General features: G+C 36.8%; 1 protein-coding gene across 6 annotated transcripts in view; it reads right to left on the reverse strand.

The window, feature by feature from the left end:
* Positions 1-22,066, reverse strand: part of STXBP5L (syntaxin binding protein 5L) — a 207,800-nt gene that overhangs the window by 127,123 nt on the left and 58,611 nt on the right. For all 6 annotated transcript variants that reach the window (XM_064519788.1, XM_026103445.2, XM_026103448.2 and 3 more), the window contains exons 3-4: positions 2,343-2,424; positions 171-271 (exon numbers count right to left, since the gene is read on the reverse strand). In XM_064519788.1, coding sequence (XP_064375858.1) covers positions 171-271; positions 2,343-2,424 — 183 coding nt within the window. The remainder of the gene's footprint in view (positions 1-170; positions 272-2,342; positions 2,425-22,066) is intronic.

Below are 22,066 nucleotides of genomic sequence, written 5' to 3' on the forward strand. Positions count from 1 at the left end.
AACAAAATGTTTTTGTTCTTTGGAAATGAGATTCAAAGACCAGAAGAAAAAAATTCAAGACAAAAATTATATCCCTCTATTAGAATGACAAAATAATAAGCAGGTATTATTTAAAACATGGAAAGTATTTTTTTTAAATGAGATTATCATTTTGTGTTATACAGTCTTACCGTTCTCTATTAAATTTCAGAGAATGAAGGATAGCTGGTCGTTTCTGTCTGAGATTCCACAAATGAAGTGTGTCATCTGCGCTTGCACTGACCAAAGCACCCTAGAGCAGACACAAAATATGGCACAACAGATTATTCTTCTGCAGATTCCATCTTATTTTTAAGTGATCCTCAGTGATCCAAATGTAGAAAGCTGTACAGTTTCTGAGAAATATCTGCTTTCTTGTAAAAAAATATTTTCTACCATAAAAAACACTCAGTTTGAACTGATCTGGTAAATGAAAACATTTTAAAATCAGTACGAGACCAGCCAAAGTTAAATTAAAACTCCATCAATTTAAAATGCAAATTAAAGCTTCATACAAAGCTTATACATCTGAACTCTCACATATATCTACAGTAATGAGAGCAAGCACAGAGATTAACAAAAAGGGGAAGAGACAGCGTTTACTTAAAAAGGTGATGCTGAAGGATAGAACTGAAGGAAAAAGTGATTACTGCGCAAACACACACACACAAGTGACAGTGCCAGGCACCATTTAGAGGTCACATCAAGACAACGAGAAATTCAAAACTGGAACTAGGTAAAGCGGGTAAGAAAGTAAGCACAGTTAGCATGGGAAGAGGAACTATGAAGAACTAAGAGATCTAGACAAAAGGAAGGAGTCTTTGTCAAAGATCAATAATTGCTCTGAAGACTGGTTCTGCTTCTTGTCCCAGGAAATGGACTTCTTCCAAGGTTCAGACCTCTATCTGCCTGCACAACTGGAAGTAGCCATATTCTTCTTCCTTCCTACTATGTTTTGCCTCACCATGGAACAGTGAGGCCAGGGCAAAAGGGAATGCAAAGGAAGCTACCTACTACTGCTGCAGAGGTTTACTAAATTTACATCTCAAATCAGGTCTGGTAGAAAGGATCAATCCCTACATATCTGTAGGGCACAGAGGAAATAAATATTGCCTAAACAACAGGTGATGCTCAGTTCTGAGGATCAGAATATCAGAATTCAATATCCTCAATATCTAAGGATATAACTAAAAGATCAAGTCATACCAGCCATGACTGTCTAGTGGAGATAAAACTCGCTCTTTGCACCTTGGATATCACTCCTAATCCTAGCATCTGTTCTTTTCAATATCTACATATGCAAATGCAATTTATGAAGATGAGACTTCTCTAATACAGAGTAATCCATACTTTCTCATTTCCCAAGGAGTTTAGACCAATGTCAGAAAGGGGATTATCTCCACCACAGAGATCAAATTAATCCCATGTATTAGGGCTTCTTCCAGTCACCTAGCGAAAAGAAAGAATACCGATTCAAATCTTGGCTTCCCTGTTTTCCTCCTGCCTTCTGCTGAAGGATTTGACCGGACTGATTATTTTTAAAGTATCAGACACTTTTTTCAAAAAAGCTTATAAAAAACAATTTTTTGCCAGGCTTAAAGAAATTAACTCAAACTCTTTCTTGAGGAACTGTAACATCTCCATGCTCAGAAGAGATGACTATCAATAGTGTTTCCTTATTTCACGGAAGAAAATGAATTAAACTAAGAATAGTTTCTGAATTTGGTCAAGTTATGAGCTGAAAAAACAGATTTGTATGCTCAGCAGAGTCCTTTTGCCTATTACTGTCTCCAGAGACCTTCTGCACAGAGCAAGCTACAGTCTCTCATCATTCCTGTATACTGTCCAAACTTGGTGTTGACAAGCCATTTACAAAGACTAAGCGTGCCTGCTTGATTGATAATCCTTGTAATTGCCTTTCCTTGTCCCAGGTGGTGGCATACCCTCAACTTGTGAGCTTTCAGGCAGTCACCATCATCATCCTTCCATAGAAAGATTTAACTCATTTATTAATTTCTGTTTGAAACAGGACTGTGCAACAGATTCAGTAATTTATGGGATTTTACATCTACCTGCACAGACTGATGTATTGATTGCCTTTTGCTCAGTATTTTATACTGACGTATATGAAGGTAACACTTCTCCCTGCATGAAGTCTCTTAAATAGTCTTCTAAAAGTCCATACAGTAAATGTCTTTTGGATGTAAACTGCTTACCTGTTGGCCCAATTTGCCATACGTAAAGTTATACCACTCAGTTACAATACATTGATTGCTTTATTCAACTAAAGCTATGTGGAAGAACCTGAATAAGCATATCCTTACCTCATTGATTAAGAACTGAAGCTGCAGGACTGCAGCACCACTCTCCTGTTGGCAGTAGCAATCAACACCAGGCCTGCCCAGTCTGTTTCAGTCAGAGTCAAGGGTTCTAACATTTCCGTTATCACCAGGAGGAGAGGGAGAAGGAGAGGGAGAGGAAACCTATCAGTTAACCTCTAATTAACCTTTAATTAATCTCAGTTGTTCTTGCTTGCTGTAAAGCAGAAGAATTCACACCAACGTTCCACTGTTTTAGTTAAAGTATGAACACCATCAGCTGGGAACACATGCAATTATGAGCAATTTGTTCTTGGATGCTTTTTTGCATGTAAAATAAAGAGCACAAATTAACATGAAGATTCAGCAGGACTTACTTTAAATTCCTTTTTACACATTATTGATTCATGTTACACATGATTGTGTCGGATTTTTATACTTATCAATAATTATATTGATACTACAAAATTAGTGATTTAGAACTAAGATCAGTAACAGTTCTGTCACAGTTTCTTTCTTTTTAAACTAAGAAAGTGCTTATTAGAGTGAGTCATATCACACTTACATAACAGCCCACACGTAACTATTGCTGTCTCCTCAACACAGCACAATGCTGTGCCATGCAGAGATACCCAGGCCTAGCTGTGCACTACCTGCTCTATACCAATTCTTGACTGAAACCTCAATTACACTGCTTCTGGCAACCCACCTACTTCACTCAGAATTAACCTAGATGTTTCTGCAAAGCAATGCATTGTGTTGTCCAGATATACCATGGATGCAACTTTCTGCCTTTTCCCTTTGGATCTTTTCTTCTGCATGCTTAATTGCAACCTCTCTAACTCAGATGACAGTCTTTCCGGTCTGAGTCAGGGAGTTTAACCAGAAACTGCTCTTCCAGAAATTTACCAAAACGTAAAACAAAAGAAGAGAGGAATATGAAAAATATTGTTAACAACCATGTTGTATGAAACAGGTGAAAAAACTCCATATATATTCGTGACAGAAAGCAGTATGATGAGAAAAAATTTTTACAAGATGGGGCCCTATCCAGTTGTCATACATGCTCCTATTAGCATATTTTAAATTCCTGAATAAAAATGCCAACTGCCCACCCAAACTGACTGCAAATGTCAGAAGAGAATAATCTTTAATTCCCCCTTCATAAGTGAAGAGATCTGTAGTAAAGTCTTCCAAAACTGGCATCAGGGAAGCAGATTCCATAGTCAGTGAATTTCAGGGTTAAAACTTTTATGTATTAAGTAATTACTTTTCCAGTTATTAAACAAGCAACTTAGTTGGCAACCACCCACCTTCAGAGACCTGAGTTCTACTCCTGACTTTGCCAGCTGGCCTGTTGGATAACCTTGGGGGAAAAAATCCCTTTTCCTCCTTGTGCCTTCATTTCCCTGTTTGTAAACCGGAGATAGTGTTTTACAAAAAAATACAGTATCTCTTTTGATAATGATCTTGCAACACTGATACCTACAGATGAAAAACTTTACATAAAACTCAAACATCGTAACTGTATTATGGGATGGCAAGAATAGAGGAATTACTGGGTAACCCTAAATGCCACTTGTTCCCAAACTGTTGTCCTGAATACAATCCTAACTGAGAAAATATTAAAGTGTGCATCATTTAAATTACCTTTTTAAAATGGACAATATGAGCATATGGTAGTCCAGCATATATTTTAAGGGTTGATAAGTGATTCCTTAGTCCATTTTGAATGACTGTTCTGTGCCCCTTGTTTTTACATTGCTCCCCATTACTAGCTGAAAAAAACCCTTCACTCTAACTTGAGCTTTATACTCAACATAAATACAGGGTACTAGCTAATGATTTTTATTAATAAAAATTACCCTAATATTGCCCTGATTAATCAGCTATCACCATTCATTATCAGGAGGCTAAATCAGTTTTCTGGGAAGCATCTTAATGAACTAGATGATTTTATTCAGCGTATTCCAATCCAAGTACTCTCCAATACTTCACCTTTACTTGCATATGCATTTGCCAAGAAGTACTTCATGAATTACTTAAGTAAGAAATAAAATACACCGTCTGCTTCAGTCCAGGCAGTTACCCTGAAGTAAGGACTGATGCTTAAATAACAACACTGTGACTGACCAATGGTGGTTTTCAAATATTCTGGGAGCTGCACTGGGGTCCTTCCAGCAGAAGAAACTGAAGAAATAGGATGACCCGGCACATATTTTTGGCACTTTAGCCCATCTTCTGCAAACTTGGTGTTTTGTTGCCAAGCATGGAGGAGTATAACCTTAATTCATTATACCTTCTTATACCAGTATCCTCTACCAGGACATATAGCAGAAGTAGCAGTAGTGGAAGGTTTGGACTGAATTTATTCTTATACTTTTGTCTTTTTATTAAATAATGACTCTGCTAACAGGGAGAGTGGAATACTTTTTGAAGATATTAAAAGGGAGGACTAATACTGATACATCTAAATACCTCACGTCATGGATTTCAAGCCTAAAAAAGCCAGTCACTGTCTCCTCTCATCAATATATGGAAGCTCCTAAAGGCCTTCGCAGGCAACATGTCAGATTATACTAATTAATACATAAAAGGGAAAAAGATGAAAACTAAGTTTGGGATCCAGAGTAAAACAAATAGAATCAGAACTATATGCATCAAGCAACATTAGTGTGACAGTAGTAACATTCTAACAAGGAAATGTTATTTTAGAAAACAACATTTAATGCTCTATTTTTATGATCTGTAAGTATGAAATGAAATATTTTGCTCTGTGTTCTCTTGCATGCAACAGTGTTTTGGAGAATATTTCAAATACTACATACGCACATCACATTTGACCTTCAGTGAAGTATGCTGTTTACATTGCTTCAAGTTTGTCCTGTAGCTATACAAATAAGAGAATCTGAGGAGTCAGCTAGACCCTTTCCCTCAGTGGTTAGAGGAGCACAAATCTGTAGAAAAACTGAAAAGGAAGGAGAACACCTTATAATAAAGATTGAAACAAAACAATTTCTCTGATCTTTTCTCCTACAACCGAAGATAAGGATAATTATTCCCAAGCTTCTCATAAGCACGGTATATGGCAGCAACTTCCATCAGTGCTCCACAGCTTTCTTATTCCTGCATTCATTTTTAATATCTGGTACAGATAGATCTGATGTCTCTGACTCTTCTCAGAAGTTAGTACTAACAGAATCTAGAGACTTGAAATCTTGTGTGTTTACTGAGAACCAAAAGCACAGATACTTCAGACTGACTCCTGGAGTTGAGACCAGGGTTTCCTGCAGCAGGTGTTCAACTCCTTAGGAACAGAACATCCAAAGGTGAGACATGTTCTTCTTTCTCAAGATGTGTAGTTCTTTAGTAGTGTCAGATCCAAATGTTTTGAAGTTAAATCTTGAAATAAAAAGGACTGTAGTCTGATTTGTTTCTCCTTACATACTTGCAAGACAGAGAAGCTGAAGACATGGTGTCCCAAAGGACCTTATGCCAAGGCATGCCAAGTAGCTAATATAAATATCCAATGTCAACTAAAACAGTTAAATTATATATGGCACCTTTTCAAAACCAAAACTCTGTAGTAGAAAAAAAAAAAAAGAAAGAAAAAAGTTATGTAAATAAATGACCCCAGCATTTTTCAACTACATAACTATCTTGTCCCAAGACTAAAAGCAATCTGCATACAGAAATAAACACTAAAATAAGGAACTGATAAGCGGAAATCATGGTCTGAAGAAAATCACATTCATCATTTTTATTAAAAGATACAGAGGTGGAAAAGGACAATCCCTTTTATAGCCTTCCCTTTAAAACATTCAGGAATTGTGGGCTGCTGCAGAAGTAGCAGTGCTGCTTGCAGGAGGTGCCATCATCTGATCTGTACTGACTGGTGCATGTTTGAGAAGGAATATGCAGCACACTAAGAGCAGGTGCTTGTGGGATGGTGTTACTCCATTATATAAACCAACTGTAAAATTGATTTAGCATGTTACTTGAATATAGGAGAGCTTTTTCTTGCAGAAGAACTACTCCACTGATTTGAGTGATTTATCAGTTAAAATGTACCAATGTATCTAATTAAATAATGAATAGAATGGTCAAATGATTTAACTAAATACTAAACAACCAAAACATCTAGAAGGTTAGTCAGTTGTCTGCTTGTCACGAGGTGGATTTTGTCAAAGATAACAATTAAGAAAACACCAGATATATCGTAAAGTTATTTTTAGGTCAAAGTTTATCATCTAGCCTTGCAGTTCTGGACTGGTACCCTGACTTTTCATATAGTCACTTTCAGTTCCTGGAACATACCTTTTTATGGTTCCTTCCTGGAATGTCTGAAAACCTTACATATGTTAATTCTCTGTATAGGAGGGATAGTCTATATTCTGATATAAATAAAACAAACTCCATAATCCTAATTTTTATACTTCATATGGGTTTCCAGCTGAGTTACTCTCTTTCTCTGAGATAGTCCATTTTCATTTAAATATTCCAAGTAGCAAAGAATCCATGGTTTCTGAAGTATATTGCTCCAGGGTTGTTATCCTCATTATTATTAGAAATGCTGTGTTATGTGTAAAATGCGTACATTTAACTTCAGTTTCTAGTGTTTGGATCTCATTGTGTCTTTGTATGCTAAATCAAGTAACTTTATTAGCAGAAATTTCCTACTGTAGGTGCTTTGAAACTATGATCAAGCTGTATTTTATCCATCTTTTGCATAATAAAAGTAAACACCCCGAGCTCCTTTATTCTTACATTGCACAGCAGTTTGATTCGATCTTGAATAGTTCTTTTTTTTATAATTTGTTTTCATCATCTTTCAAGCATGAAAAACATAGCCACACATCATCTTAGTAAAGGTTTCTTTAATACAAGGTAAAAAATCATACATCATCTTATTATTCTTTAAATTCAATATATCTTTGTTTATACAACTATAAGTGACAACTCAAGTTCCCAGTTTGATAAGGTAACTAAACATTCTTTATGTTTTTGAGACTTGCCTACCGCTTTGCAAACAACAATTCCCCTCCCAACCCCTTATTCTGTTAACTACGTGTAATTGAACTTACTGAATTCCTCAGAAAGGACATGCAACCACATTCTAACTGTATGGTCTTCTATTTGCTGTGGATTCACTGGAAACTGCTTCATTGAACAATAACTGTTAGTTTTTTTTTGTTTGTTTTAAACATAATGGGATTCAGTTTTGCAAAGAGCTGCATTATGTCTTGAGTTCATTCAGCTGTTGATAAAGAGCTCTTCTCTCTTCCCCTTAGCTACCAAAAGGTGAAATACTGCTACACTTGGCTGCTCTTTTAAGATCCTAAACCTGGAGTGTTTTATAAATACAGAAAAACTTTTTGGTGCCAATAAGCATGAGCTTTTCTCTACAACGACCTTTGCTTTGTGTATTTATTTTGACAGATTTCTTCATTCAAGTGTACAAATTATAGTAGAATCAATCTCAGGAACAGTTAGATGCCCATTATGATACACAAAGGCTGAAATATTGCCACTGGCAGCCTTCATTTCTTTCAGGATGATAAGCTACTTATAGACAGCTTGTATTTAATGGCAAGTCTATGTATACTTATCAGCAAAATGTTAACTACAGTTGGATAGCTGGGTGAATGCCATGAAAAACATAACAGACCATTTATTCAAGTAAAATGCAAATCCACATCAGATTCACTGATTTTTTGACTGCTATAAACATTTCAGGAGTTATTTTGTTTCTCAAAATATCTGCAGACACCAAAAGCATTACCAGTGCTCATAGGGCTATACATTTTCATCTCTTTGCAAGGTTACTTCAAAAGCTCTTTGTCATTTTGAGAACCATCTATTCAAGAAACTGAATACAAACACAATCACCATGTAACTTAACTCAATCAGACCTTAACCTCAAACAGAAAATTATGAAAAGCAGATACTCCAAGGTAATGACTTGACCAGTGTTTTGAAAAAAACATGCAGGCTGGTAAGTTCATATAAACCATTTGTATATATATATTTTTAATAAAGAGAAGCAAACTTAACAGAAAGGTGAAAAGTTCACCAAAATAAGTTATTTGTTGCAAAGATTTCAGCCAAGGCTTGCTACTGAATATAACATTTCATTTGAAATGTATCTATGTATGTCCCTTCTAAGAGGTTCATATTTATGCTACAATGCTGACTGAAAAAAAACAACTCAACCCATCTGTCAGATATTCCAAAGTACCCAGGAAGTCAATCCTTGGCAGACACATATAGGTTGCCATGTAGTGTAGCCTAATTCTCAGTGGCTGAGTCCTTCCTTATTTCCTGTTTCTACCAAATACAGAGACCATCTAGCTCTAAATTCTACCCCCAAAAGGAGCTATTTAGCTACTAGCCTGTAAAAGCTCCATGTTCCCTGGCAGGAACCCTGAAAGCTCTATATTTTGAGGCCAAACTTCTATCACGGTAGTAACAAACGACTTTAAGAATTTGCAGTTATGGAGGACTATCTCTCTTTTCAGGTAGTCACAAAGCAAGTTCACTAGCACATGCAAACAAAACAAGAGAGGCAACGAGTGAAAACTGAATCTGTAGAAGTGAGTGAACAGCACATTTATTACATACACATGCTGTTATTTCAGAGAAGCTAGCAGACACAAGTTTAGTCAAAGGCATAAAGTATATAGCAATAGACATAAGAATTTATCTGTGAAAGATTGTTTATATACACATCTGATAAAATACTACAGAATGAAGGAATAAACTGTGAAAGAATAATACTCTAATCCTAACATACACCGGAGATTACAGAAAACTAAATTGAGCTACAAATAGAAGTCTGTACATTTTGGCATGTCCTAAAGCCAGGGAGCCTGCACAACATCACATAGAGATATAGATTAAAAAATTCAATGAAAAAACTACATTTTATTCAATTTACTGCCCTTTAGGAAAACTATGCAAATTATACACTTTGCTGGCTATCTATAAACACAGGGCACAGATGGTAGTCTAGCATACTCTCTTTTACAACAGAAACCATACAGGTAGCTTTAAGTCAGCCATTTTTAGACTTTGTTTTCTCGGCTTTCAGATACTATTATTTATCACAGTATCTGCTTCATATATCTGTATACCCACAACATACATTACACAGATTATATCATGTACAGCTACTGAAAAAAAATGTAACTATCTATAATGATTTTATAATAAAAAGCATTGCACTTGAAAGGTAAGTGTGGATGTGGTGTTAGTACTTGTTTTATCTGTTTGTACACTATACACCAAATTTGTTGATAATAGGTTCAGAGTAGGTTTTAAGAAATTTTGTGCTTTCTACAAGAAAAAGGGGAATACCATATATGCTCTACATAAGACCAAAACTTAAGACTTCTCATATTTTCTGACAGCACAGAGTTAAAAGTGTTTGTTGGATTTTTAGCAATTTTATAACAGTGATCACAAGGTGCTGATTTTCCTCATAGCTGCCAGTTATGAGGAACAGTGATCACAATCGTGTTTTTTTTTAAAAAAAAAGTCAGAAGACCTTTCGAACTAAACTTATCTAAAAATAAAAATACATTTTTCCAAATATTACTTCCTCCTGCTGTTGCTATGGAAAAGTTGTATAATTAAAATAATCTATTAAACCTTCATCCATGTCATGAAAGAGCTTGAGAATACACATTGCACTTTCTCTTTTAAACAGAGACAGCAATTAGACATTACTGGAAATCTTTAAAATAAGACTGCATATCTTTCCAAGTTCTAATTTCATCCACAACCACTGGAATTAGAACAAGGTTATAAAGGGGATATGGCCAGGCCTCTAGTCTGCAGTAGATGAGAACAGGTGATTGAACAGTGTGCACTTCTAATCCGAAAGTGCATGAGTATCTATTTTGGCTAATATAGATGCAGGGAAGAAAAACTCCTTGTGTTTTCAGAATAATCAAATGTTGCCCTGAATTACATCTGATCACTTCTTCCTGCCAGATACTTCATACCAATGAGTGCCTGACAATCACAGTTCTGTGTTCCATAAGCATGTAAGGAGCTTTAAGCCAAGCTCTACTGTATACACTAAACATACCATTTTCATACTCCCAGTTTGATCAAAACAAAAGCAATCTATTCCAGGAGCACATATGCAATTACTTATCATGGGCCATTTTTCTGCTTTCAAACATCAGTCCTGCAATAAGAACATCCTGGATGTCACTTTTATCATGTGATAAGATTCCCCCCAACCTACTTTTGCTTAGACTTGTCAAAAAAACCTATTCTGAACTGAAACAAAGAATGAAAAATTCCAACTAAGAAGGTGAGATAATTCCATACTTCTTAGAAAAAATATGAGCATCTCAACAAGACTTTCTATTGAAAGTCCTTTAACTGAAAAATAATTGCTTTCTATAATTACTTCATTTGCTCTCAAAGTTAGATTCAATGAAATGCAAAGCCTAACAAATCAATCTGATTCATAAAAGTGATCCTGGGTTTTTTTTTGTTTGAAGTTACTCCCTGAAAACTTTCCAGACCACTGGCTATCAAGACAGTTAATCAGTTATGAAAGTAAGGTGACTGTCCAATAATAGATTGTTAAGTGGAGCTTGTATTCTGATTCATGTTTTTACTGTAAGAACTCAACTTCATAAATCAAATTAAGGCAATATTCTAAAAGTTTTCTGATTATACTGGAATAAACAATGAAGGGTACTGTACAAATAACCCTAAGACACTGAAGTAAGAGTGGACTGATGATGATTCTTGTGCAGTCTTATTCAGTAACTGTGAGAAAATTTCCATGCCTGGCATCACAGAACACTTTTGTTTAACAGAGTAGTCTAAGTATCATTGTCAGTGTCCCTGTAGAGATGCATTATACGAAGGGACTTTAGTTGCACAAAATTACACTAACACAAGGGCACTAATGTACTGAGAAAGAAGGTACCTGATCTTGACTCAGGCTCTGTAAGTGATAAGTGGTTTATAGTTCATTTGCTTGATTTCTTGAACATTTCCATTGTTCCGGAGGGGTATGCTCTATAATATCAAGATGTCGAAAGAAATACTTTAAAAGACTTCCATTCAGACATCTCATAGTTTATCCATCCACACAAGATAATATAGATGCTGAGGTCATATACCACATTCGTTTTAGGCAGTGCAGTGCTGCCTAAATTATTAAAATTGTTTTACTACTTAAAAGAAAACCCCTCACAGCTTTTTAGGCAGGTTATAAGTAACTCCTCAAATTCATCAACTGCTTCAGCTCTGTTATCATCTATTTAGTACTGAATGATTTCAGGAGGCTCTAGTACAACACAAAAAAGACTTCACATCCTATGACTTATTAAAAGCAGGTTCAACTTGTAGAATTGGGTAGAATTTCATTCCTGCTCCAGAAAAATAGAAGAGTGCCACTTCCAAAAAAATTCAGATAAGGTTTATTAATACTCTGCACTTTTGTGAATCAACATACTTATTTTTGACACCTAATAACGAAGAATCTTAATCTAGAATTTCATTTGTTGAGGAAGGAGAGAGATGTAAAGTACACAAGAATTGTTTATGAATAAAAGACAAAACTGGCAATGAAGCTACTCAAGTCTGAAAAAACAGAACTTGGAAAAATGAATGTTATAATTTAAGAAAATTGTTTAGAGTTTGACAAAGTTTCATTGAATTATTTGGTGGGTTTTTTAGGTTCAGTTCTCAAAACTGGATGCAGATGATGCTATAAATATGCATGTATTCAAAAGTATCCCAAATATCAGACAGTCAACCTTAACTAGCTTTGCCTTTGCTTATTTTAGATCTGAAGATTTTTTTTTAAGAAAAGTTTTCAGCAACAAATTACATGGAAAAGGCATTACTCCCTTTCTAGTGCAAGATATAGGTTAAATGTTATCTACATTTTATCAGTCTTGCAATCCTCCTGGGCCACACAATCCCTCTGTCAGATTTTCAAATAGAATACACTACAGACCACAGTTAATCAACCTTTCCATTTAAAATTACATTAAATAGGTAACCAGCAACTGGTTAAACCATATTTTAGGAAGCCCTTTCAGTGCAAATGAGTATGAACCATACTTTTGCCAATTTAATTAAACACTTGCAGATTGTAATATACAAACTGTTTACATTTCATGCCCATTGTATTAAGCATTTACATTTTATTTGTATTAAAATTTATAATCACGTTAGTTAAGATGGGTTAAAACATGAGTAAGGATTTGAAAGCATACTTGGTGAATACTGAGTAACTTCCAAAGAGGGTTAGCATTTTAAAAAAAAGACTGTTAACTTCCAAGAATAAAACAGGATCTAACAGATACCTTCTAGGATTCCAGTCTTCCCATGCGAATTATTCAACGTCTGCATGCTTCACTGAAGCAGGACATTGTCCCCAAACTTGCAATACTAACACGTCATTCAAGTTCCAGAATAATCTAATTCTGAATCTTGCTGGACCAGAGTTAAAAGGGATCAGAACTGCTTTTACACTTCCTTGGCAATTCAGATAAAAAAAGACTGAGAGCTTTGCTATCCTCTAAGTGATTTTACTTTGTAGAAACGGAGACAACCAAAACACTGGCATAGCTGAAGTGTAGCTCTCATTTGGAGGCTATATCAGGTCACCAAGAGCAAGACTGTACTAAGATTGGGACCTTGCAGTAATCCAGATCCCTCTCTAACAGGATGAAAAGATGTCAAGGCTGGATCACTATCATGGTAGTCCTGTTTGACCATGGATTGCTGTATGGTTTGACTAGCTCTATAGTGCCTGTTATTTACTTCAGAAAGCAACTTACATGCTCTGGGCCAACTGGTATGAACTGACACACCTGAGCTACTCATAGCAAGACACCGTACAGCAGAACATTTGCTTCTCTATTGAATAGCCAGAATTAGAGCAATCCTTGACTTGAGTCCATAGTCCTTTGCATGTCCTTACAGGTTGCCTAGCATGCCAAAACAACCACATATAACACCACAGGCCTGTTCTGTGCATGATTACATGGGGACCTAGTGGTTCTCAATACAAGTCTTAACATGGGCTAATTTTTGTTGAGTTCATGTGGTGCCCCTCAGGACTAGGCTTAAACACTTCAGCATAAAGCTGCATTGGCTTCAGATATGGCCATGCAGATAGCTGCAGATCCAGCACAGCACAAGGTAAAGCACCAGGAGAGCCTAGGTCTCCTCCATCAAAGACAATGAGAAAAATGCCTTAAGCCCATCTTATCTGTGTTTTTGCAATGTGATGTGAGAAGAAATCCTGCAGGAATACTGCTGGAATACAGAACTGGCATAAGATGCAAGACATGGTGTAGACCATTCACATTGCCTATTGCTGAAGTCCCTGTATTAGTTAAAATTATTAAGCTAGGTTTTGCCTGGGGGGAGACAGTTGTTACTATCTAAAAGGGAACTTAAGAGCAATCTATCATGCATGTAGCATGAGCAAATGGAGAACAGAAACCTACAGCCAAAGAGGAAGAAATCCAGCCTGACAGCATGCACGCATTCGTTGTGTGAGCTTCTCCCACACTGGTTTTCAGAAGTCCGAGATATCGGTTGCATAGCCATATGGCTATGTACATAGCCTTTAGTACATAAAAGGTAAGTAGAATTAGGAAGGATGACCACCCTTGACTAGTTAAAGCCTTTGGCTGTAACATGAAAGGCAAAACAGAAATCTTTTTTGAGAGGTTAAACACAGATATCTACTGTTAGCTTTTGTTTTGCTAAACCCTAACAAACATTACTGGACATTAAGTTAAAAAAAAAATCTATTCCATTCTATCCCACAAAAATCCATACAAATGCTACATTTCTTTAATCCTATACTATCTGCAAGACTTGAAAGCAGATACAAAGGTCAGATGATTCCTTCCAGAAGGTCACTGACCCAACATTGGATAATCAAATATTGGTGATCAAAAAGTATTTAAACAACTAAGGAGGAACGGCAGTTGAACAAGAAGTTTACTTCCTGACAAAATCCTGACCCCCCCCCCAAAAGAATAAACCTAAACAAACTCCCCCCAAAAACTCACACGAACCTTTCTCATGCTGTGATTTTCACACTTTCGAAGGATTCTCTGAATCTTCGAAGAATAGGTAAACTTGAAGCCTATTAGTTGTCAGTATCCTGACTGTCAGATTTAGAGTTTAGGTCTGCACAGGGAAATGCCAGTAGCTGTGCAGGTAAACCAGGAGCTGCACAAGAAAGCCTACTGAAAAAAGAATGACGCATTAGGACAAGCACTGACAAGACTTACAGCTACCAACAGTACTTGGAAGCTTTCTTGTCCAAATTTGCTGATGGATCTCTCCAAGATGAGATATACTCATACCCTAATATGTGATAAAAATATAGGGCATAGTTTAAAGTTACATAGTTTAGATATGCAACATCAAAACACTGAATTTGGCATGAAAAGTTGAACTGATTTTTATGTGAGTGGAAGGAGATGAAATGCTTCAAGAAAGGGAAGTTTGTCCAACTGTCCATGTTTAAATACAAATGCTTATTCTTACTTGGTCTTACTCCTTCCTCTCTGCCAAAGACAGGCATCAGAACTTGCAACTGATCAGTGTCTACAACAGCTACTTTCCTGCAAGTTAAGCTATGATTATGTAGAATATGCACATTCAATATCTATACTCGTTTACACACAAGAACACAAAAACCTCTCAGAAAGTCCTCTGTCTTTATATCCTACAGCAGAACATTCTTTCTTAAGCTCAGATTTGCCAATGAGTTCAGCTCTATACATACAGAAGAGGTTAATTACTAAATTAGGCCTTTGTTTTCTAACTCGTGGCCCAATTTTTCTTGTAACTTGATTTTGTTTTTCTTTTTAAACAATCAGTAGTAAAGAAGGAGCCCTAACTGTCCTGTGAACAAAGATTTCCCCATGCTGATCCTGTCAGGAGTAGGGTAACAGTAAACTCACCACCCTGAAGCTTTTCCTGGAACTAAAATCTGCACTTCACTCACTACAAAGAACTAGACAGCATTGGTTGCTCAACATGATTTCTATGACCCCATTACAAAATTATGACTTTTTAAAATTAAGGCACACACACCGAAGCAGATTTAAAATCCAAACCACAAAGACATATTTCCTGCAGCCTATTCTAATCTTCAGCATTCATATTCATTGCACGTTAATCATCTGACAGCATTATTGTTAATGGTACTGCAAAAGGATACTGATAATATCAGAATTAAGTGGTCCCTCTGACATCAGAAGAGAATATGTTCAATAATATTTATCAAATAGAAATTTAAGTCTCTGAATAGTTTACCTAATAATTCAAATATATAGAATGTTTCATAAATTTATATTTTCCAAAAAGCATTCAAAGTTCAATTTACTGTAGACAATAGAAAAGGCTGTCTATCAGCTTTAGGAGGATTAACTTTTGCACTGGAAATCCATGGCATGTTAGAATCAGGGGTTAGAAGTCAAGCTATTTTTTTATTTATTATCTTTATGACAGTGAATACTTGTATTTTCTTTCACTCCTTCTAGACTACAGCTTTACAGTGGGAGTGAATAAAATCTACTTGCTGGCTCCAATCACTACAGTCATGCACAGAAATTTAAGCATTTTGTTTCATCTGAAAAGTTCAAATACTTATATTGTTCATTGAACCCACAGTATTATTCTGTGCTATATTTGTTCATTAACAAATAGGGCCCAGAAATAAAAGTGGGGTAATAACTTAATTTACAATACTAAGGCAGGTATCTCCTCCATACTAGCTATTCTGCCCCGTTACTACTATATTCTACACTGGCTGGAAGAGGAAAACAGTTTTTGATACTTCGAGATTCATCAGGAAAAGATTTTTTTGTTGTTCTTTTGTTTTGTTTTGTTTTGTTGTTTTTAAGTGATGCAGTATAAGCATAGCCTAAACTTCTGACAACTTGAAGGCATTTATGCTTGTGGATGATTAATGGATCTATCCCACTTTACCTAACACAGAATTCAAGGTAATGACACCAGCTTTAATGCACTCTATTGCTATCTTTTTAGAACAATGTTTTCTATAATAGACAACATCTCTGAATACAAAATATTCAACTGCTGGCCATACTTGTCCCACAGTGCTATCACCAGCAATCACGTTCATCTAGCACAATACAGATGACACAAATGGACCCTAGTTTAACTGCTCTATACTCTGCCTAAGAGAGGGAATTTATCAGATGAAGGAAATAGAAGAGCAAAGTGACTGTAGTCCTCTACTAGCGCATGGCCTGACAGAAGTATAGGTGGCAGAGCATAACTCAGGGCAGCTCCACCTTTGTTTTAAGCCTTGTTTGATTTGGATATTACAAATTCCAAGCTCTGCACTAAGTCACTTTGTATGCCAAAGTGTCCTGCATTAATTCAGGTATGTTTTGACATATTGTTTGCAAGACAGATTATGAAAGTTAAAACAGATTTATACTTCATTTGCCAAGATTCTCACACTTTTTCTAGCACTGAATTTATTTCAATTCACTGTACTATATATCTTGTTGTCATAAAAAGTAAGAGTAGTCAATTATTGGTTGTCTTGCCACAGCTCTTAATACTGCATCTTTTCATCAATTGTTCTTTCCTTCCAGATCCAGTTTTACAAACCTTACTAGAATTGCTGGATTAGCATTAAAACAAACTGAAGGACAAAAAAACACTAGATAAAGTACTAAAAAAGATTATTCTGACTGATATTAATTTTTTAGAACTAAATGTCTCTGATAGTTTAATGGAGAAAAAGGAAATTTTCTTGGCTGTTAATTCTCTTCTAGGAGGGGAGACAAATGTGTGTGGTTTGTTTTGGGAAGAAATGACTAGTAGAGAAATCAAACTCTTGGCTCTACAATAGCAGAAAGGCATGATCACTCTTCTTTTTTCTGATTGGTTCATTGAATTCTAAGCTGCAGCTCACAGGCAGCAGTGTGAAGCCTTAAAAATGTTGCAGGTCTCATTCAACTTACAGTAATTCAATGGAAAAAGTAAGTCTCCGTAGTATTGTTTTCACCAATGAAGTCCTTTCAAGAATATTTGATTGCTTCACATCTGATCTATCTTTGCTGTTTATCAGTAAATATTCCCAAAACAGTACTATGGGCAACCTTTATTCATCCTACACATACTCATCACATCTATCTCCAGCAGTGAAATCACAACAGGGTGTAGGGTAGGCAGGTGCAACATCTGTGGATGTCATGTCTAAGATAGCCACCTCAGAGGCTTTTAATGTAACCAGTGACACACCATAAGAGCACATGCACTGACTTCTCAAGAGCATTAGCACTTTCTCCACCAAGGCAATTTCATTCCAGATGTGTATTCCTCAAGAGATTCCAGTGGGGCCATGAAACCATCTGGTCTGCTCTCCTGTGTTACAAAGCCAAAAAGCTGTTTATTTATGTCCCAGTGAAGCCAATAGTGTGGGTTTAACAGAAGTCTGTCTTCCAGAAAGTCAGCAAAGTTTAAGACATCAGGAGACAAATACCTTATGACTTTGCTTGGTAATACATTCCGAACACTATGTACAAACATTGCGAAAAATATGGTGCTGATTTCTAATTTGAATTTGTCAGACTTCAATTTCAAGCTACCAATACCATGCATTTCTATGAAAGTGAGCCTTTTTAGTACCCATTTGCTTCCTGTGAAAGGACATGTACAAAGCAATAAAGTCATCACTCAATCTTCTTTTTAAAAAAATAAAACAGACCGAGATTCTCAAGTCTCTCAGTATAACATTTTTTCCAGCCAAACCACTTTTGTAGCTCTCCTGTAAATCTATCAAGATTTCTACAGTTGTCTTTCATATACACAAAATTAAAAAGACAAGACAAACAAAAGAGAGAGACAAAACAGTGAAAGTTTCCTTAACAGGCACTGCCTTCTGGTTACATAGCCCTTGGCTGAGGTTAGTATTTACATTACCCAGCCTAGCACCTCCACCAGAAGAAATACTTCAACCACCAATGCAAAATTAAACTAGAATGAAGCAGTCAACTGTTAAACTTCAGTTCCAGCAATGTACCTTCCTATTGGTAAGGCAAGTAACCAATTCTCTAAATAATAACTCTTACATTAAGGTATGGAATCATGAATGAAAACCTTTATCATGTATTTACTGCTCCAGAAAATGATTTCAGCATTCTGCTTCTTCACTGGGAAGTGTATTTATCCATTTTATCTATGTTACTAACTGCTCCTTGAAAATACAGACTTTTCTCTGCAGATGAAGTAGGCTACTGGCCTTTTTCTGCAGCCAGAGAGGTTTTCTAATACGGTCCTCTTTAAACCCAAGGGCAATAAGTATGCCCCATATCAGAAAAAGTAAATATGATCTCCTTCTCTTTTCACTTTCTTTTTGGATAAAGATTAGACCAAACTGTGACTTACTATAGCAGGTATGATGTCTTCAGTATGCTCACCACAGCTGCTGCTACTCACAGTAGTACCAGAGCTTCTGGGATGGTTTCAGCTGCCACTTATAATTAGAGTTGTGTCCTTTCTAACTAAGAAGGCTGTCAGAAAAGTAATGGTCGTCTGTTAGCTGGTATAATCAAAGCCTCTGCCATTGTACAGCAGAAAGAAGAGATATACTGCCAGATACAATTTTAGGACACTTTGGGGACATTTCTGTCCAAGGAACAGATATCTCAATGCTAATTATTTTGCTGTTTCTTCCTTCTTTCCCCTCACTGGCTTCTAAAAGAACATATGATTTAAAAGACAGGTGGACCTTTGCAAGTCACAAACTACTCTTGAGCACTAAGATTACCCTGTGGCTGAAAACATCGGTTATGTCAGCTATTGGGCTTCTATCATACCCAAAACTAGACTTTTTAAACTGGAGGTGAATCTCAGTACCATTGCCAGACACAAGGTAACAAAAAAACATTTCCCCAGTCCTAAAACAGGTTCTCAGAGCATGTTCATGCTATAGAATTATTCTATCAGCTACAGATATCTACTAAATATTTCAGTGGCACAATTCCAGTTATTGCATTCAACCTATAAAGCTTTGGCTAATCTGAAACCTCATTAATGAGAATATTGTTAGAGAACTACATAATATTCCTTTTATTTCAAAGGTGGCACCTAAGCCTTTAAGAATGAACATTTTGGTATACACTGAAAAATAAGTACCTCCCATGCATAAGAGTCTATTTTTTCAAGAACTGAGAGATTAGTAACCATTGATTATTCTGACTAATTTTTCATTAGATACAGAGTTCCAATCTAGTGCTGCTAATTCCCTGGCTTTCACTAATAAATAACTACAGCACAGTGTATAAAATAACAAGAAAATTCTTTCCTAGACTTCAAACAATTAGAGTAGCATTACCATTTTGCAACAGCTGCATTACTCAAATGAAAATCTAAAAAAAATTCAGATGGACAACAAATAACACAGGCAATGTCAGGTAAGCAACAGTATACAAGATTTTCCTGATATTTTGGAAATAGAATATTTTCTATAGTCCTTCTAACTGTCCGCATCCCTCATATTGTGTGAAAGCATCCATGTTTTCTGCAAGCTAATATCATTTGACTTTCAAGCACCACAAAAATAGCATTCAAATTGACTCAAAAACATTTTTCATGGTATATATTTCAATTTGCTTTTTGTTTGTTTGTCTCTTTAAGAAAAGAGAGTACTGGTCAAGAAAGCTCTCTTTTTCAGAGTAAAACACTCTTAACCCAATAGCAAGTGCTCTAAGTAGCTAAAAAAATGCTTGTAAAAACAGTAAATTTTAAACACATGAGTAAGAAAGCTTCTCACTTCACACACAGCTTAGCTCTTCAAGCTCTCATGTCTACACAGATTCAGTTCCAGATATGCACAACAAAAAGGTCTCTGAAGTAGGAATTAGCACAACCTGTGAAGACTTTGGTGACAAATAGTGTCTACTGATTTGTTTACAAGTGTGAAATTGTAAGGAAGACAATTTTTTATTCATGAAAGATAAGGAAGAGCATGAGTTCCTCTAATCCTTAAAGCCACATTTACATTCAGCAAGAAGATACGGAAAAAAAAGGACACAGCCACTGAGTAGAAAGAGATATATTAAATCATTCAAAGCTACCCTGAAACAGCAGAAAAGAAAGGCTTAAGACAGATGGAAAGCACAAAGCACTGCTTTTGACATTTCCCCCCAGCGTAGGGAAAGAGCACAACCCAGTCTTGCCTTAGTTCTTGCAAAGTTCACATCCTGAGCCCTGGTGAAGCATTACCCCTGTGCCCCAGCATGACAAGACATTACAGCAGATCTGCCAGCTCTGTCACTTCCAAGGCAGCAACCTCCAGAACTCCCTGATGGCTCAGAGCTGCTGACATTAACTCTTCTCAGGACACAAACCAGAACAAGAGAAAGGAAGAAAATTCAGATCAGGTAGGGATGAGAAGGCTCCAAATAAAAGTTCATGAGAACGAAGCTCCCCACAGCATACTTGTAAAGAAGGCACACTAACTCCACACAGTCCCTCTTTGGTACCTAGGAAAGATCTCTTTTTTATCATCCATTGTCTCTGTGCTCCAAGGTTCTGGTGCATTGCCTCTCACTCCCTACCCTCTCCCCTTCCTTCCACATGCTGGAAACCTCCCCCAGCTGAGAGCACTCAGCAGCTCACAGGGCAGGCAGCCAGCCTTCCCTCTGGAATCCACCCAGCAAGGATGAGGCAAATGGAAAGCCTCTCTTTCTGCTGCCCAATTCCAACCCTTTACCAAAACAACCAAGTAACCAAAAGTGCTGTCTGTTTTAGCTACATCTGTTGGTTTAGGAATAAGAAAAAGGTCTCTCAGACATCAGCTGGTGCAACAGGCACAGAAGAATAAGCCACTAGAGCATTCCCTTTGGGGAGGATAAGCTGACCAACTCAGGGGCTGTGGCATCATTGCTGTACTCTCAGAGGCCTCTGTTGAGCTGTTCTGCCACAGTTCTCTAAAATTTGGAAAGCTCAATAGTTTTGGGATGTTCCTGTTCCAAGTATGGCAAGTCCACATGCATATTACTTCCTAGTGAAGCTAGCTGACCTGCCTGTTGCTGTAATGCATTGCTGTAGTGCTCTCAGTCAGCGCTTCTCCCATGAGGCCATAGTAGAGAAGGAAAAGATACTCTTGTGACCAAGTAAGTGCTAAGTCTTCACGAACCAATTATTTCTGCACTTGGTCTCAGCATGTTTTGCATTGTTGAATAGCAGCTGTCATTGATAGAGGTGATATGGAGAACAGAACTCCTGTACACTCAACTTGGCAAATCTGTCAATGATGAAAGTGCTTCCATGAGGAGGAAGACCGTACTGTATCCCTGCTAGGCCTGTTGGTCGGATATACTGATTTCAGGAACTCTTGCGAACATGGAGATGAGGCCTAGCACCCTTTGTGACATAGATGCCTGCTGTTAAACGTTTCAGAACCTTTCAATAAATACCCCCTGGTGCAAAGGAGCTTGCTTGGACCTAACGTGAAGTCTGCCGCACAAGGACTGTCATGGTGTGGTATCTCTGCTCAGGTGGTATCCCTTTCTTTACCAGCCTGGATTCTAACACTGCCCCAGAAATAGATTATATTTTGTTCCATACCTAGCCAATGATCTAGCGAGGAAAAACAAAACCTACAAAACCTATAACCTTTTCTCCAAGAGTTTGTGTCACATTATGAAAATGATAGCCATATTAGTCAGTCATCC

Source organism: Dromaius novaehollandiae, chromosome 1 (genome assembly GCF_036370855.1).
Source record: "Dromaius novaehollandiae isolate bDroNov1 chromosome 1, bDroNov1.hap1, whole genome shotgun sequence".
NCBI lineage: Eukaryota > Metazoa > Chordata > Aves > Casuariiformes > Dromaiidae > Dromaius > Dromaius novaehollandiae.